Raw genomic sequence first — 18152 nt, forward strand, 5'->3', positions numbered from 1 at the left:
TGGTTGTAGAGCTCTTTCCATGGCTGGATGGCTACTTGGGAGTTCTAACCCCCCTCAATATACAGTGTACTATAGTTCAGCTTTGGTGCACTTCGGAACAAGGTTTTGGTTTAAATTCTTTTGACAGAGATATTGCATGTGCGCCTAAATCTGGGTGGCTGGAGAGCTGGGAGACACTTACATCATCTCGCCCCAGGGTGCAAGTGGAGAAACAAGGACTCATTGCCCATTTAAATAGATGTTAGACAATGTGCAGGTGCCTCGGCACAAACAGCGTCTGCTTTCTGTGAAAAATGTTGATTTGGTTTTTTTATTGAAAAATATTTCACCTCAAACCTAAAATATTTGAATTTGGAAATGCTGCAGCATAGCCTCATGGGAGTCATAGTTCGGTTGCCTCCCTGTCCTCATTCACCTCAATGGGCTGGGCTCCCTGACCGGACTACATCTCCCATGATACACCATAGCCAAGGATTTTCATATAGCTTTGCCGCCCCTCTTCAAGCGGGAGATCATGGTGCACCAGCGGAAATGTAGCCCAACCAGGGAGCCACGCCTGTAGAGGAGAATGGGAGCATGAGTCACCAAAACGACAACCCCCATGAGGCACTGTGGCTGTATTTCTGCATCGAAAGTTATTCAGTTTTTGACCAAAATTTTTTGGTGTTTGAATTTCTGCCAAATAAATGAAATTTTCCATGGGGGGAAAAATCTCCTAGTTTCCCTAGGTATCCGTAGGGGTGAGCCTGCACACCTCCAATCATAGTTGAGTTACTCTGTTACACTATGCTTAGCATGCTTGCCCTTTCTACTTTAATACATTGTGGAAACCCATTCTCCACCTTTCCCATGGGAGTTGCACCTTAGCATGTGAAATTTGGAAAGCAGCAGCATAAGTGTATGATCCTGAACCACTGAAAGCCGAGGGAGCTATATCAGGCTTCAAGAGCTCATCAGAGAAAAGACTTTCTTGTAAAGGTAGTGGAGTGTTGTCCAGTGGTTAGAGTAGGTAAAATGGAATCAGGATTGCTGGGTTCTCCTCTCAGCAAAGCCACTGACCCTCTGTGTGGTTTCAGGCAAGTCCCAGTGTCACTTGTGCTTTGTTTTAGTACTCTGTGGCCTGTATTGAGTAATAGCACTCTTAGGGTTAACTGATGCTTCCAAAGGGCTTTGAGGTCCTTAGACTGAGGGCACTAGAGTGCTCAATACTATTCTAAAAAAGGGAACTGAAAAGCTTTTTATAAAGAAAAAATAGAAATGTCCAAAGTCCCAGCTCTTTAACAGCCTGTATGTGCAGGCATGAAAGTCAATGACCACAAAAATAGAGTTGAAGTCAGTTCTTTGTTCGTTTATCTTTCAATGCCTTATTTCAGGGTTCTGTCAGTCCTGCCTTGCAAGAGAAGAGGAGGCTGAGACTAGAAAGCTCAAGCCTGGTAGGGAATGCAGTGCTCTCCAGGTGGCCTTAGGTCTCAGCCAGGCCATCAGTTGTAGCAGAGGAATCATGCAGCTGTAAACTCAGGTCTGGGTCCCTTATACATGCTTTTCAATCCAACCAAGTGGGAGACATTCCCAGGAATGTGGTAGGTCCTGTACGAAAGCCCTAGATGAAACACCAATATATTATAGGTGTCTAATCTTCATAAGACCGTAAGAACATAAGAATGGCTATACTGGGTCAGACCAAAGGTCCACAGCCCAGTATCCTGTCTGCCAACAGTGGCCAATGCCAAGTACCCCAGAGGGAGTGAACCTAACAGGTAGTGATTAAGTGATCTCTCTCTTGTCATCCATCTCCACCTTCTGACAAACAGAGGCTAGGGACACCATTCCTTACCCATCCTGGCTAATAGCTATTGATGGTCTTAACCTCCATGAATCTATCTAGTTCTCTTTAAAACCCTGTTATAGTCCTAGCCTTCACAACCTCCTCAGGCAAGGAGTTCCACAGGTTGACTGTGCACTGTGTGAAGAAGAACTTCCTTTTATTTGTTTTAAACCTGCTGCCCATTAATTTCATTTGGTGGCCCCTAGTCCTTATATTATGGGAACAAGTAAATAACTTTTCCTTATTCACTTTCTCCACATCACTCATGATTTTATATACCTCTATCATACCCTCCCTTAGTCTCCTCTTTTCCAAGCTGAAAAGTCCTAGCCTCTTTAATCTCTCCTCATATGGGACCTGTTCCAAACCCCTAATCATTTTAGTTGCCCTTCTCTGTACCTTTTCGAATGCCAGTATATCTTTTTTGAGATGAGAAGACCACATCTGTACACAGTATTCAAGATCTAGTGGAAGCCATTCTGACTTTCATAGAATCATAAAACAAATAGTGCTGAGATCTTCCACTTCAAGGCCTCCTGTATCAGAGGAGATCATGTGGAATACAGTCACTAGATCCTAGCACAGGATCCATGCTCAAAGAACCAGGGAAAGGCAACCTCCTACTAACATGCCTCTGATATTACCTTGGGGAATATCCCACCCCGAGGGCAAATTCAACAGTGTGTGTGTGTGTGTGTGTGTGTGTGCGTGCCTGGCTGAAAACACTAACCTGTGGGAAATGTGACTTGTTTCAGGCTCTATGACGAGATAGGGACGCCCCTTCTCTCCGACATCCGGGTTGATTATCCCAAAGACAGCGTGGAGCAGGTCACTCAGAACCTTTTCCCCAACTACTTCAATGGGTCTGAAATTGTCATTGCCGGGAAGCTCATCGAACGCAACACGGGCAAGCTCCACGTGGAGGTGACGGCCAGCAACGCCAACAAGTACATTCTCCTGAAAACCGATGTGGCCATAGACGCCCCGAGCAAGAATGACATCAGGGGCTCTCCTGGCATGGAGGATGGCAAAGAGGCTCAGAATTATGCTGAAAGGGCATGGAGCTATCTCACCATCAAGGAGCTGCTGACTTCCTGGCTGAAGAGCGATGACAGTAAGGAGAAGGAACACTTGATGGATAAAGCCAAGTCATTGGCCCTGACCTACAACTTCATCACCCCCTTCACCTCCCTGAAGATGAAGGAGTTACAGGCAGACCTGTCTAAGGAGGACCATGCCAGTCCTTCTACTGAGGGCACTGGGGAAAGAGTGCAGAGTTTGCAAGGACACAAAGCACCACCAGGTACAAACAAAATTGCTGTAATAATTGGACACATTCCTTTGAAACAGGCCCCCCTCCAAATTGATATCATTAGAAAGGATTGTGTAGTGGTTAAAGCACAGGATTGGGAGGTAGGAGACTGGGATTATAATCCTGGCTTTGCTAATCACTCAATGTGTGTCCTTGACCAAGTCACGTAATTTCTCTGAGCAGTGTTTTGGGAACATTGTTGTAACATTGCTTAGTCTGTTGTTGTACCTGTAACTCTGGCTGCTTTCTCTTCCCCACTTCTAGGTGTACCCAAGCAACCAGACAAACAAAGAATTAAAATATCCAGAACGTCAGGTCAGTGTCTATTTCCCAGTTCTATATACTTTGTAACTGAAGATAAACAACAGTTGGTTTACAAAAGCCACAACTCTTACTGCCTTTGGCATTCACCCTCCTGGAGCAAACCAGCAAAGATCCTATTCATCTGATTAAAACCCAGTAATTTGGAAGAAAAAAGAAAAAAAGAGAGAGGATCGGAAATTGCTAAAAGTTAGCGAGGGGGCTAATTAGGAGGCACAGCAGGATGGTATATTAGGAATACATAGGTGCATTATTTAAAACAGACATTCATTTAGGGATCATAAGGGCTTTATTTCAATATTTTAGTGTCACAATAACTTGATTTTCAAAATAATATTGCTGAAATGTTAAAAGCCAGTAAAAAATGTCAAAACGTTTTCATAATATTTGTAATTGTTTTTTTGACCATCCTTTAAAACATTAAATAGACCTAAACCAAGACCCTAGATCTGAATTTCACCAGACACCAAAGAAGGTCACACTTAGCTCTGAAGTTCACAGCTCAGGCCAATCTGGCGCTGCAGGAGTGGATCACTTGCTGTGTGGGAAATCTATCTGCTACTGCATCAAATTAATATTGATGGGCAGGAGGACTTGCCCAAACTCAATTGTTAACATTCATTGTGCCTGATGTTAATGCTAATCCTAGGGCTGATCAAAAATTGTCCCTCTGAACTGTTTATTGATCGAAAATTGGGTTTTGGACTAAACAAAAAGTGGCTACTTCCCATGGAAAAATTTTGATTTTTTCATCAAAAGTGAACACTCAAAATGTTTTCAGCTGAAAAAAAAAATGTTTAAATTCTGAAGTGTTGTCATGGTGCCTTATGGGAGTTGTCGTTTGGGTGCCTCACACACCTATTCTCCATGGACCAGGATCACATCTCCTATGATGCACCATGACTGCACAGCTGCCGCATTGCTTGGCAGCTCTTCACCAAGAGGAGAAACTGTGGTGCATCATGGGAGATGTAGTCCAGCCAAGGAGCCTGGCCTATAGAGGATAATGGGGGGTATGAGGCACCTGAACTACAACTCCCATGAAGTATGGTGGAAGCACTTCAGAAATGAAATATTTTGTTTTTTGACTTTTCACCTGAAACTCAACATTTTTGTGGGGGAACAAAACCAGCTATCCCTAAAGCCTTTAAAAATGTACCAGTAGATCTTGAAGAAAACAGAGACGAGGCTCTTTCAGACCTGTTTTGTGAGATTGCACTGGTATTCCATGAACGTCTCTTACCTTTGCTCTCCTTTTCATGTCTTCTCAGCGGATGGAGACCCTCACTTTGTCATTGATTTCCCCTCCAGCAAGCTAGCTGTCTGCTTCAATATTGACGGGCAACCAGGGGACATTCTCAGACTGGTCTCCGATCATAATGAGTCTGGTAAGACAATGGGGAATCCTGTTGGGGCTACCCCAGCAGCTGCTGCACTGGGGAAAGTTGAGCTGCAGGTATCAGTCCTACAGTGAAAATACCTAGCAACAAGGTGATTTATGCATTAAACTTACAACAAGCCAGAGAGGAAGGAAGGCACTGTCACCATTTTACAGATAGGGAGATGGAGGTGTAACCCACACAACTTCTGGGTGTGGTGTTCTGTCCCATCCAGGGGCACCGAGACCACTTAAAGAGAGAGATAAACAATGAGTCTGCTCTACAACCTTAGCTAACAGCCAGTTGGCTATTAGCTCATGCAGCAGAGGCTCATGCACTAAGCTCTAGAAGTCCCGGGTTTGATCCCACCCGCTGACGACCGGGGTCTGTCAGTGTTACAGAAGCACATGAGATCTTAGTGGCTGTCTATGGCTTAGCACCAATCACATGCAGAATCTGCTGAGGAGTGCCCAACCCAGGGCTCCATTGGCAGGAGGCCAGGAGCTGCAACCACTTCATGTCAAATGGAACGGATTGCCACCCCCCCAAATATTTCATATGGAGATGGGGACCATGGAAATACAAAGACCCAGAATGCAATGCTCCAGCTTGATCTGAGCAAGCAGCACCTGTTAGTAAGACACATGTGGTCTGTATGCTGTACTTGACTACAGCTGGAGCAGGCACAGCTAAATAAATGGCCATCTTGAGTTTTAGATGCTAAACCTGCGGTGCTGACATGAACCAACAGCCTTCCACTGTTAGAGATTATGCTAGGGCTCTGCCCCCCCCTCCCTCCATCCCCTTTTCTCCACCTGCAGGTTTCACTAACTGATTCCGCTTCCGTAGCCCACGGGTTGCAAAGTTGCTGAATGCAACCACAGGATTGCAGAGTCTCCTTGGCAGAGTGGGATGGGCAGGTTTTGTATCTGACCTAGTTATTAGCATTTAACTGCATACTGCTTACTTAGGGGGCTGGCGGTGTTCAGTGCTAAGTCCCTGTCAAACTGCAGTAAAAGGGTCCCTGAGCACTGAGGCGGTTAAAGACTGTATGTTTTAAAGGAGGGTCTATAGTAATTGGACTAAAACAGTTTTTGTCTCTGGATCAGTCCTGAGAAAGCTAAACCCCAAATGATTAAGTCTCTGCTTTCCCCTGACTGCCCAAAATTCAGATCTGATCTGGAATTCCTAAGCAACATGGCTAGTAAGTGGATTATTTGCGAAGCAGGAAAGCCGTGGAGCGGGGGCAGAGGCGTAAAAAACAAAGACAATATGAAAGTCTGTCTGACAAGGAAAAAACGAAACAAAACAAAGTCACCGGAGAGCTATTTCGTGTGGCACTTTTGTCGCATTGGCCCAACTTCCCTGTCCCAGCTGTGTCCAGCCCCTGTTTGCTTTGGTATAAACTGAACCCCTGGCAGACAAACCACCAGCTTCCTTCACCGGCTACGTTGGCTGGTTTTTTGTGGCTTGAGAGGGAGAACAGCGTTGCCCAGGTTCAAATAAATGGCAGCTAAGTGTATGGAGAAAGGAATGAGAGTTTCTCCTGTGACCGCGGGATAGGGAGCTTTTCACCTCTGCACTGATGGTGTGAGGCCAGTTGTGATCCTCCATTGTTACCATCTGAGGGTGGTGTCTGCCATTTTGCAAAGAAATGAAAGTGACATCACATTGGCCAGTTCCCCCAGCCCTCCATCTGTTCTGACCCCACCCAGTCTCAGCTGCGCTCCCCCTTCATCTCTTCACGCCCCCTTCCAAGGCCAGGTGCAGCAGGGAGGGAGTTGCAGAGGAGCCATCCCATTGCTCACAGGTGGGGAAGGGAGAAAAGAGAGTGCAGCAGCCCTGAGCTGCTGGGCTTTTTCCACTCCCCCACCCCACCACGTGGGCTCCTGAGGGGAGAGGGAGAGAGCGCTGCCTCCTCCAGTAGTCCTGATTGGCTGCTTATACCCCAAGAGGTGGGGCAAAAGCAGTCAGTCAGAAGGAAAGTTTCCCTTAGGCAGGGAAATGTGCCCCTCAGCGACCAGGCTCAAGTTGTAGAATTCTGCAACCCCTTTGAGCCAGGCACACTGTAAGCCTGGCCTCCCACCGCCACCTGTGGCTTCTCCAGTGCAGAACTGAGACACGCTGGAAGGGCAGCGTGGGAGAAGCGTGTATAACCCACTGGAGTTACAGGTGCCTCTCTGTGCCGGTGCTCACAGACTATGAGTCTGGTGCTGTCCCACTGAGGGGCCTTTCGCTCAAGCTGTAGACGTTGTGCTTTTAGCCCTGGTTCAATCCCTAGCATGTTGGCCAAGATGGCGTCCATCACATTTCTGCTGCTGTCGCCTGTGTTGGACCTTTTCTGGCCTCAGGCAGCAGGGCTTCAGGGCTGTTGGACCATAAGCTCTCACCATTGCCACATTAGGTGTCCTGCAGCTTACAGAGAATGACCCACAACCCTGACGCCTATAGAGCAGTGGTATTAGGCCAGATCCAATTCCTCTCTTACCAGAAATAACTCCGTCCCATGGTCCTGTGCAGAATGAGATTAGCCCCATGCTGGCTAACACTCTGTGTGACTGAGCAGGGTTCTAGGATGGTGTTTGTCAAAGCAAGCCATCGTCTACCTGCCCTAGAGAGATGATAATGCGGTTTTCAAATACCATGCTAACACAGCGCTCAAGGAAAATATCCTCTCTCACACTGAGCAGGGCAATGGTGGCAGAACTCTGCTAATAGACCGGGGTCTGTTTTCAAACTTGGATGTCCAAATATGCAGTTAGGGGCTTAATTTGCAAATGTAGTTGGAAAATTTTGGCCCCGTTGTTTTAAACAAGATGGCAGCTGGGAGAACTAGGATCCCAGCTGAGTGGTACTTCAGTGTCCACTCAGAATGAGGTTTTCATTATGCATGATCCACCGCAGCAGCTCGAAGCGGTTCATTTGCTCACATTTGAAACTGCTGGTTCTTTTCTCTAAAAGGCATAACTGTGAACGGGCAGTTAATTGGAGCCCCAGCTCCTCCCAACGGCCACAAGAAACAACGGACCTACTTTAGCACCATCACGATCCTCAGCAATAAACCAGAGCGATCCTACGTCGAGATCACACCCACCAAGGTCATCTTGGATGATGGGGAAAGACTCATTTTGCCATGTGACCGGAGTGCCACGGTGGGGAGCCGTGGCCTTGAGGTGTCTGTCTTTGCCAATTCCAATGTCACCGTGGCAATACAAGGCACCATCAGCTTCGTCATCCTGATCCACCAGTACAAGAATCCTGCCCCCTACCAGAGGAATCACCTGGGATTCTACATTTCCAACAGTAAAGGGCTCTCCCCTCAATCCCATGGACTGCTAGGTAGGTGTCACACTCTTTCAGTTGTAACCTGTAGCAAACTGTTTATGACTGAGATGGGTGAGATGGGAGAAGCGACTATTTCAAAGGGGGATGAGGAACAGAAGCAGGAGGTGGTGGGCCTAGAGGAATGGGATGGGTCAGCTGAGAAGTCAGACTCTTGGCTTGAGCCAGTCATGACCAACTTTTCTGCCATCAGAAACCCTCAATGTCCTCACCCCTCTGTTCTCCATGTTACCCATCTCCCCTAGTGTATCTATCAATTGTAATTATATGGCCCCATTACTATAATATCTGAGCACCTCACAGATTTTAAGATATTTATCCTCACAACACCCCTGTGAGGTAGGGAAGTGCTATTTGCGCCCTGGGAAACTGAAGCCTAAACAACAAGGGACTTGACCACGGTCATACAGGAAGCCTGTGGCAGAGCAGAGAATGGCCTCCTGAGTTCCAGGCTGGTGGCCTAATCACCTCACTCTCCTTCCTAGATTTGTGGGTATAAAACAAGTGATATTACCCTCCAGTGGGGAACAGGAGGCTCTCTGCTAGTGGCAATTCAAGAAGCAGTTTCCAAGCTTAATTTGCCAAGGCCTGTGTTTCTGGAGGTGAAGAAGGAGCAGAGTTCTAGTCGCAGTTCCCTGTTTGTGGGTGCGGGACTAACAAAAGAATTGTAGCACGTAGCTTCTTTCCACCATTGCTGGGAAACCCTTCAGAATCCCCAGAGCCATTAAAACCTGGTAATTTGGCTGCCGCTTTGGAGACGCCCTTAAAAGACTCTGTCACAAAGCAAAGCAGCTGGTTTACAAGTAAGTTTAATCTTTCCTTGCAGGTCAGTTCTTGTACCATGAAGTCAAACTTACCCAGGCCTCTCTGGGTGGAAGTCCCCAGCTGGTCAGTCAGAATTCAACTGAAGAGCCGAACCCGAGACCAGTGAACATGCTGAAGGTGAAAGGTAGGCTGGTTCCTGTCGTGTGGAAGCAGAGGAAGATCTACAACGGCGAGCAGCAGGTCGATTGCTGGTTTGCCAAGAACAATGCAGACAAACTGATCGATGGAGACTATAAGGATTATCTTGCTGCTCATCCCTTTGACACAGGAACCAGCTTCGGGATGGCTAACAGACTTTAAGGCCTATCACCGGTTGCATCAGCAGACTCAACAACAATAACCCTGCGGGCGGTTCTTACTTTTTTTAGTGCCAAAGAAACAAATCTTTTCCCTTTGGAAATCAGCTTCCCCTCTTCTGTGCTGGCAGGTCGTGGTGCTGAGTGCAACGGGGGGGAGGTTCGTGTTAAAATGCTGTCCTGGCGGGCCGCGAGGGAGAGGTATGTCAGATTTAGCAGTACAGAAAGATACATGTGTAAAACTAAATGCCCCGGTGGATCTGTACAATACCCACCAGTGTCTGGCTAAGGTCAGAGATAAGTCATACAACATAACCCTTCCTTTGGTGGGATAACATGACATGAGGTACCTGCTGCAGATGTGCTTTTAGGGAAAGCATCCCACAAAGGAAAGCCCACGGTCACGAGAGGGTTAATGAACAACACAGACCCAGTGAGTCACAGCAGGGCGTTGGTTTCGTGGCTATCCAGACACCTGTTGAATGTGGTGTTAGGTGTGACAGTGGGAACCTCTAGCCACCAGAGAGGCTCATTAGTGATACACACCCTCATGAGGCGTCTTGCTGTTAGAGTATGGGAACAGCCTAAAAAAAGCAGTTACAGCCCAGAACAGTGATAGCGGTGGTGTAACTTCCACCCCTTGTAGCATCTTGATTAAATGTTTCAATCCATGGTCTCTCCTGTCTCAGAAAGGAAGGCGGCTCCAACCCACACCACATCTGCTTGATCATAGCACTCAGCACCCATTCTATTTAATAGAAGCTTCGTTAAATTCTCTGGATAGGAACAGTCAGCCAGGCTCCAAATCCATTGACCACAAAACAGTCCCAGCTCTTGTACTGAAATACAAACCTCACATAACTGTTACAGTCGGGGCCCAGGTAAAAGGGGATGAGTGGTATGGTGGCATGTGAGCTTTAGCCATTCCCGATCCCCAAATGCTTCTCATCTGACACTCCTCGTCGCTGCTTCTGTGCAACGAAGGTGATTGGCGACACGAGGGTGTGAAATGGGCTGTTAAACAGATACTCACGCAGGTGTGTGAAAGCTGAGAGGCCACTCAAGAGGATTTTGCCAACCCAAAATGTAGAGACTGATCTATTTTAAAGCGAGACATCATTTAATAATGCTGTGCATCAACCTCCAGGGAGAGCCCTTATTAGAAAAGTCTGCTAGAGAGGACGTCAGCAGACATGAAGACATATGTGCACGGGCGGCCAGAACTGAACTAAAGTTTACTGTATCTCCCCAGGGGCTCAAAGGGAAGGGGTGAAAGCACCTTAAGCAGCCAATGATATCCAGGTGTTAGAGCACTGAAGAACTGCTTTGGCCTAGGAGAAATAGACTAACTCAGAGCTGATATTTGTATATTTAAACATTATAATCACATCTGGAGTCTAGGACATCTTTCACCCACAGCATCCTTGTCCATGTAGAAACCACTACTCCCTAACGCTGTATTGGGAAGAAGCATTGAGCTAGCAGCATTGCTCAGTTCAATCTCATGTTTTAGTGAATTTTCTTGCTTGTTGCAGGGAACGATACCATTAGAGCTTCCCATGTAAAGCCCCACTAAGGTACCTCAAATGCAGCGCTGCTGCCAAAATTCTGAGAGTGCTTTGCAGAGAAATTTGAATCAGACTTTGGCCAGCATAGATCTGTCAGTAAGGGACGTGAGGGGGGTGATCCCTGACTGATGTGGCTGCGTCGACAGAAGCCTATAGCATAGCCAGAGCTATACCAGCAAAACTGCGTTTACTAGGGTAGTTTGTTTCACTCCTGGAGGGTGGCTTTACTACACTGGTCCTATTGGGTTCTGGGAATTGGGTGGGCACGAGCCCACCCATTGCTAAAGGACCCTCCCCCAGCCTTAGGGGAGGATCCACAAGGTCCAGGAACTCAAATAATTACAGGGGACAACCAAAAATGTAACAGGGGCAGGTGCGAAGGTCAAAGGGTCAAACAAAGGTCAAAGGGGATACCGAGCAGAGAAGCCCGGACAGCGCCCACTGCTCCTCAAAGGTGTCAAGGGATCCAGCGGAAGCCGCCCAGAGGAACTTTGCCCAGATACATGAGCAAAGGCAGGATCGGAAATGGGCCCCACAGTCTCAGGAAACCCCCTCAGCCAACCTCCTTGCCCTGGTTTTATACATTGGCCATCGCCAGGAGGTGGTTGACGAGGAGGTCCCGCGACTCTGTGGGGCCACGGATAGGGTGTGAGTATATGAAAAGGTGAGGGGAAAAGTGCAGCCAGGAAGGTAAAAGGATGGTCAGGAGGAGCCGGAACAGGGGCTGCAACCCGGCGCACTCCAGGTCTATGTGCGCCAGGGTCTCCTTCACACCGCAAAAGAGACAGGTGACAGGGACGGGGTGAACCGTGCCAAGTACACACCCGTGCTCAGTATAGCTGTGTCCACACCATAGTACTTGGCCAGTATAGTAACCTGGGAGTCCCATAAAGCCCTAGTGTAGACATGTTCTGAGGCTACCGCGCTAGGCATGGTGCTCTCAGGAAACAATCCTCTCAAAAGAGCAATTGGCAGACACTGCGGAAGCGTGTTGGGTGCTGCCTTTCTCCTAAGCAGTAAGCACAGCGTTGGTTAGCAGGCCATGGCTAAACAAGGCTAAGCTTAGCCAGCACCAGTGTAGCACCCATGATCAGGAAATGCTACGGGGAGGGGAATCTTGCAGAGGCTGGGAAATTGTGCCAGTTAAACTGGCTGCTTACCCTGAAAACGTATGGTGACAAACCACAGTTGACTGACTCCTGCACTGACTTGACTATTTTAATTGCAGCAAGCGACCTGGATGTTGGTCACCTAAGAAACATTCCTGAACTCATCAGACACCTTTGGACTGTGGTTATTGCCACGGGATTTCCCTGGGTTCGCACTTTCCACCTCCCCGCACCCATATTTCAGCTCTTTAGAGGCAGGGTTTGTGTTTTCTACATGGTGCTGACCTGTTCAAACACCCGTTCCCTTCGAGGGCAGTTTAGTTAGGGCAGGTGTAGGGTTTTATTCCATTGAACACACCCTTCTGCTCCCTTTCTGTAGATAAATCTGTATTGCTAAAGCTTCGAGTGCATCACACGCCTCCCCCACCCCATTATGGACATACTATATCAGTTGACCCCAAAAGGATGAACATCCCGTAGCTATAGGAAGCACTTACAACAGCACAGTTGAGATTCGGTCAGTGCGGATCCAGTTATCACGTTTCACAATAAATATTCTTTACAGTGAGCATGCAGGTGATGTTTTTATTTGGTGTGAAGCAGCAGACACTTGGTTGAACCTGTTATGAGACTAAGGTTGTACATGTCTTTTATGTTGCTGGATCAGGGAAGAAGCAGCTGCACCAAATCTCAGGTGGTTGGTTACAATGTCCTTTGTGACTTCAATGTAGATGCTTAAAAAATCAGTAGCAGCCTCTGGCTTAGAGAGAGATACAAACAATAGATGTCAGTCTTGCCCTTGAGTGGTGGAAGGTTGGTTCAGTGGTTAGGGAACTAGCCCCAGACATGGGAGACCTCTTCAAGGCCCAGCTCCAACAAACTTCCTCAGCGCCCTCAGGCAAGTCCTTTGGGAAGCCGAGACAGAGACGCTATCTGCAAGATGAGCATAACGGTACTTCCCTGCTCCCCAGAGGTGTTCTAGTCTATACAGGTTCTTCTACCACTTATCACCATAAAGTATCTTAGTGCCTTGCAGTAGTGCCACAGGTGACGTGACTAACCTCCACCCAGGGAGAGGAGCTGGTGCAGTGAGGTGGATTTTTTCAAAATTGTTTTCTATACAATGATTGAGGTGCTCAGAGCTGACAGAAATTTAAGTGGAGCAGGATGGGACCCTAGGATAGCACCGATTGCAAGTCCTAGATTCTCCTCTGAATCGAGAGCTTCTGAAAGACACCCCGGTGTCTGGGTATCTCTCACTATTTCCCTGCCACTCGTGCACATCGGTCGCCCCTATTCTCTGCCTGTGGCACAGAACAGTCTGGTCTCCTGAGGGCTGAGATAGTTGGCCTGAGGGCACAGAAAGTCAGAACATTCTGCGGTTCTGGCAGGAACATCCAGGGGTCCCTGCTTCTGCCCCTGCGGCTAGAGCCTCTGGCTCCCCCAAGGCCACTTGGTGGGGGCAGGGGGCAAAAGGGAGGCACCTGTATCCTAGTTCTCCCAGTGACATACCCACCTATCAGCTGCAGGTTGTCTTTCACCTGTGACACTGCACATCCTGGGAAGTCCCATGGCTGAAGACATGGGCAGGTATTTTACCTTGCATGCAGCGCAGACTTTAAAAGAACATGGGGGGAAGCACAGGGGCCTGGCCTTTTCAACATTGGGCTGTTTTCACCCATTCTTATTTAATGAGTGACATGAAATGTTTGTAAAGTCTTGGTCCAGGCCCTTCTGCAGCCCAGAAATTGGGCTTTTTTGCCAACTTAGCCACCCAAGTGCAAGTTTCCCACTGAGGGGTGTGAAACTTTGATTTTACTCACCCTCACAAATACCCGGCCGGCCAAGCCATTTAGAACGGCCAATGCTTGAGGGTTTGTTCCTAAAGCAGTACAGTTGGATAAGAAAAAAAATGGATCATTTGAATCATGTTAGTAGGAAATTCAAAAAGCTTCCCATTTCAAGACGTTTGGAATACTGTGCATGGCTCCATTCGTAACCCCTTGTTTCAAATTTAGCCAAGCACGGCTTGTTCGGTGAAGGCTACGCGATCCTTGGGGTTTGTATCTAGCAGCAGAGTTTACAAATTCTTCACATCCTCTTGGGGCAAAACATTTTAAAGAAAGGTTCCAAAATCCTTATTTATGCTTCTACAGAAGGGCTTGCATAAATGAAGGCTGAGTTTGCCACAAGCTGAGGTGTAAATCTACCGCTACCCTGCCATGCACGAAGTTCTCATTTGGACACTGCTGCTGCACCCCAGTTCATAGAATCATAGAATTCGAGATCAGAAGGGACCATTATGATCATCTAGTCTGACCTCCTGCAAGATGCAGGCCACATAAGCCGATCCACCCACTCCTTAAGCAAGCGACCCCCCCCCCATGAGAGGAGAAAAACAAACAGGGCCACTGCCAATCTACCCTGGATGAAAATTCATTCCTCCCAAAAATATGGGTCAAGTGAACCCGAGCATGCCATGCGGGACATGCAGCCATACCTCTCAGAAAAAAAAGGCAATATCCCTATCATTGACCCATTGTATTGACCACCAGTGTGGCTTGTGGCAATTGCTAAGCCATTGAATCCTATCATACCATCTCCTCCATATATACTTATCTATCTAGCTTAATCTTAAAAGTCATTCCTTCGCTCCTGTTTTTCCTTTCCTCTCCAGAATTGCACTCCTCTGATGTTAGAACACCTCTTAGAAACCTTCCTCAATCTTCAAGCCTAAATTTCATTTTGACAATTTATATCCGCCTTTCCCTCGTGTCCACATTATAACTCTCTGCTGAAATAATGAATCCCTCTGATATATTTCTGTTATATTTAATTTATGCTCTTATCCAGTTCCCAAGTGCCCTTTAATCTAATGAGATAGATTAACATGCACCAGGGAACTGTTAGTACATGACCACAGGCTCCACCCAGCTTGCTCTGAACCAAGTACTCATTTAGACAATCCCTAATTGACCTATAACTCAAAGGGCTGAGCACTAGATAGCTCCCAGTGAAGTTACTTGGCTCTGCAGGTGGGTGCATTTTGAGAAGCTTCTCATCCAATGTGTGTATGGTGTGATTTGAAGCCCTTGAAGTCAATGGGTTTTGGATCACAAATTTTTTTCAGCAGCATAAATATTTCTATTCTTATACCACCCATTATTACGTGGTCCTGCCTTGAGTGCAGGAGACTGGACTAGATGACCTCTCAAGGTCCCTTCCTGTCCTACACTTCTAGGATGCTTGGATTACTGTAGAATCTGAATGCCTTCCAGTTATGCATTAAGCAACTTGATTAATATCAGTCATGTGTGGTTCATTCTCTCTTCCTCTCCTGTGGGGGAGAATTGTGCATGCAATGGAATGTTTTGGTAGGGTGCACATGCTGATCTGTGTTCCTGGTAGGCTGAAGGGTGCCTTGCATTTGGAGCAGAAGGTGGCAAGGTTTGGGCCAGTGCGTAGGTCCTTCCTGAGGGAGTTTGTTCTACAGCTGTTAGACTGACCCCTGGGAAAGCTGTCTCCTGCACAGATGGACTTTCCTGTTTAAATAAGGCTTTATTTTAGAGATCACTTTAGACATCGATTTTTGAAAATTTTGGCTTTAGAAAAACAGCTTTTCCCCACGTCATTAACCCAAGTGACTGCATAGATTTTTAATCAGATTAACTTCTGGGCCAGGTCAGGCCAGGACAGTTCGGATATGGCAATGCAAAGCAAGCGACAAGTCCCTGCAATTGAGAGTTTAGAATGGAGCCATCTCATTTGTAACATCCTCTCTTTGCAAAACATCAAGCACGGGAACACAGTCCAAAAGATGAAGCAACTTTAAGTCAAACTTTTATTGCAATCCCTATAAAACAGTACAAAAGTCAGATTCAGTGGAATGATCAGTCCAACCCCCAAAGACATTTTTAAATACTTTTTACAAGTGAGTTATTTACGAGCAAGCTGTGCATACAGAAAGTGTCACAGTACAGTTAGTACAGGATAAATCATAAATCGTATTAAAAGATCTGGTATTTTGACTTATGCTACCATCCTAACAAGCTCTACAGCCAGCTGGCCAGCCACAGAAATATAACTCCACAGTCCTAACCATGATATGATTAGGAGTGTCCAGTTTAGAGACAGATACAGGTACAGCAGGAGTTAATGGTGTATGTGGAGCCAGCCACCACACTGAGCAACAAGAATGCAGAAGGTACAGAACCGCCATCAGGAAAATAACTGCAAAGGATAGATCTGGCTAGTCCCAGCATGTGATCTCCATTTAACTGTCAATAAACGAGCATTCCCACCCCACCTTCTAACATCAGATCAAAATCCAGTTTTCTACCAAAGTCTCTATTGCTGTTTTCTTGGTTGGCACTCTCTCCATTTGGCTCAGTTTGAAGTTGCTATTAAAGTACCACTTGATAGCCTGGCTGTCTCATTTTCTGGCTGGGTCCTTGGAGTCCTGAGATGTCTTCACCACTTTCAGACCAATCAAAATCCAAGTCAGGACAGAGCAACGCCTAAAGGAAGAACAAGAACAATTCAACTCTTGACAGAGACCCATTGCTCAGTGGTTAGAGCATCTGTTTGGCTGGAGATCTCATACCTCTTAGTGCCTTTTAATAGGACATACCTTCGGTAACATGTCCCAGAACAGCACTGCTCTGAAGGATAAAGATATGCCAGTGAGCAAACAAAACTACCCTAAGTTTGATACAGGAGTTGGCCACGATGCCTATTCCTCCTCAATCAAGTACAGACTCAGCAAAATCTAAACTCAGACCCTCCTCAACCAAACGCTCTCCTTACAGAGCTAAGCATTTAGTTACCCCGGGGGGTAGGTGTGGGCAGGGCATCCCATGCTGTTTGCAGCTTGAATAGAGGCGTGTTCCAAATTAAGTGTCAGCTGAACAGCAGAAGTCGGATCGGTCAGCTCGCCAGCTGGCTGGCTAAGTGGTTTCTGCTATGAATTATGCCCACCTATGTTAAACTATATTTTTTATTGTACCCTGACCTCCTCCCACCTTGGTTTGCTTGGTCGTTTCCCCAACCCACTATAAAGACTTCGTCTTTACACTGTAAACTCTTCGAAGCAAAGAAATGTTCTTCATTCCGTTTGTCCAGTGCCTGGCACAGTGGGGTTAAGGCCTCTAGGTGCTATTGCAATATAATATACATCATTCTTGAAAACAGAAAATCAAAGTTAACCAATGTTTATTCAGGGTAGTACAAGAAAACTGTTGGACTCCATCACCACTAATTCAATGAAGCACAGAAAAATGACAGATGAGCCTGCTTGCTTCTGATTCGCAGACACCACATCTCATTGGCCTGCCATTGTCGTCTTCTGCACCTGCCAAAGTCGCTTATGTTGAGTTACTTAATTAACCACTAAAGTGCAGCCACCTCTGGGGGGAGGCTACAACTTTTTAACAGCACCCAGCAACCAGGGCCGGCTCCAGGCAACAGTGAAGGAAGCAGGTGCGTGGGGCAGCCAATGGAAAGGGGCAGCATGTCCGGGTCTTTGGCGGCAATTCGGTGGCAGGTCCCTCAGTCCTCTTGGAGGGAAGGACCCGCCGCCGAATTGCTGCCGAAGAATGAAGTGGCACAGTAGAGCTGCCGCTGAAGTGCTGCCAATAGCGGCTTTTTTTTTTTTTTTTTTTGCTTTGCCACTTGGGGCGGCAAAAAAGCTGGAGCCGGCCCTGTCAGCAACAGTTAAGGATAGAAGAGAAGGCGAATATTTCAACCAGTTGAAACTGCACGGGAGTTTAAGCAGACAATGTAGCTTACCCCTACGGAAATATGGCCAGGTCCCAGGGCCCTGTTGATTCCTGGGTAAGAACATAAGAATGGCCGTACTAGGTCAGACCAAAGGTCCATCCAGCCCAGTATCCTGTCTAATGACAGTGGCCAATGCCAGGTGCTCCAGAGGGAGTGAACCTAACAGGCAATGATCAAGTGATCCTTCTCCTGCTGTCCATCTCCACCCTCTGACAAACAGAGGCTAGGGACACCATTCCTTACCCATCCTGGCTAATAGCCATTAATGGACTCAACCTCCATGAATTTATCCAGTTCTCTTTTAAACCCTGTTAGAGTCCTAGCCTTCACATAAAGCGTGTATGTCTGAGATTCTGACAGCTTCAGGTTTACTTCTCTAAAAGACGGCCCCTCCAGT

The 18152-nt window shown here is 47.0% G+C and overlaps 2 protein-coding genes across 4 annotated transcripts in view; one reads left to right on the forward strand and one right to left on the reverse strand.

Moving 5' to 3' along the window:
• The window catches only part of ITIH5 (inter-alpha-trypsin inhibitor heavy chain 5), a 65963-nt gene extending 53458 nt beyond the window's left edge, over positions 1-12505 (forward strand). For both annotated transcript variants that reach the window (XM_039519607.1, XM_039519606.1), the window contains 5 exons: positions 2581-3128; positions 3402-3452; positions 4730-4846; positions 7799-8176; positions 9006-12505. In XM_039519607.1, the coding sequence (XP_039375541.1) occupies positions 2581-3128; positions 3402-3452; positions 4730-4846; positions 7799-8176; positions 9006-9304 (1393 nt within the window). In that variant the 3' untranslated portion in view covers positions 9305-12505. The remainder of the gene's footprint in view (positions 1-2580; positions 3129-3401; positions 3453-4729; positions 4847-7798; positions 8177-9005) is intronic.
• Positions 12506-15804: 3299 nt separating this feature from the next.
• Positions 15805-18152, reverse strand: part of LOC120397486 (store-operated calcium entry regulator STIMATE-like) — a 71105-nt gene continuing 68757 nt past the window's right edge. Inside the window, exon 7 of one of the 2 annotated variants that reach the window (XM_039523414.1) lies at positions 15805-16494. In XM_039523414.1, the coding sequence (XP_039379348.1) occupies positions 16381-16494 (114 nt within the window). In that variant the 3' untranslated portion in view covers positions 15805-16380. The remainder of the gene's footprint in view (positions 16495-18152) is intronic. The other variant, XM_039523404.1, reaches the window with a different exon arrangement.

The sequence above is a fragment of the Mauremys reevesii genome, linkage group 1 (assembly GCF_016161935.1).
Source record: "Mauremys reevesii isolate NIE-2019 linkage group 1, ASM1616193v1, whole genome shotgun sequence".
NCBI lineage: Eukaryota > Metazoa > Chordata > Testudines > Geoemydidae > Mauremys > Mauremys reevesii.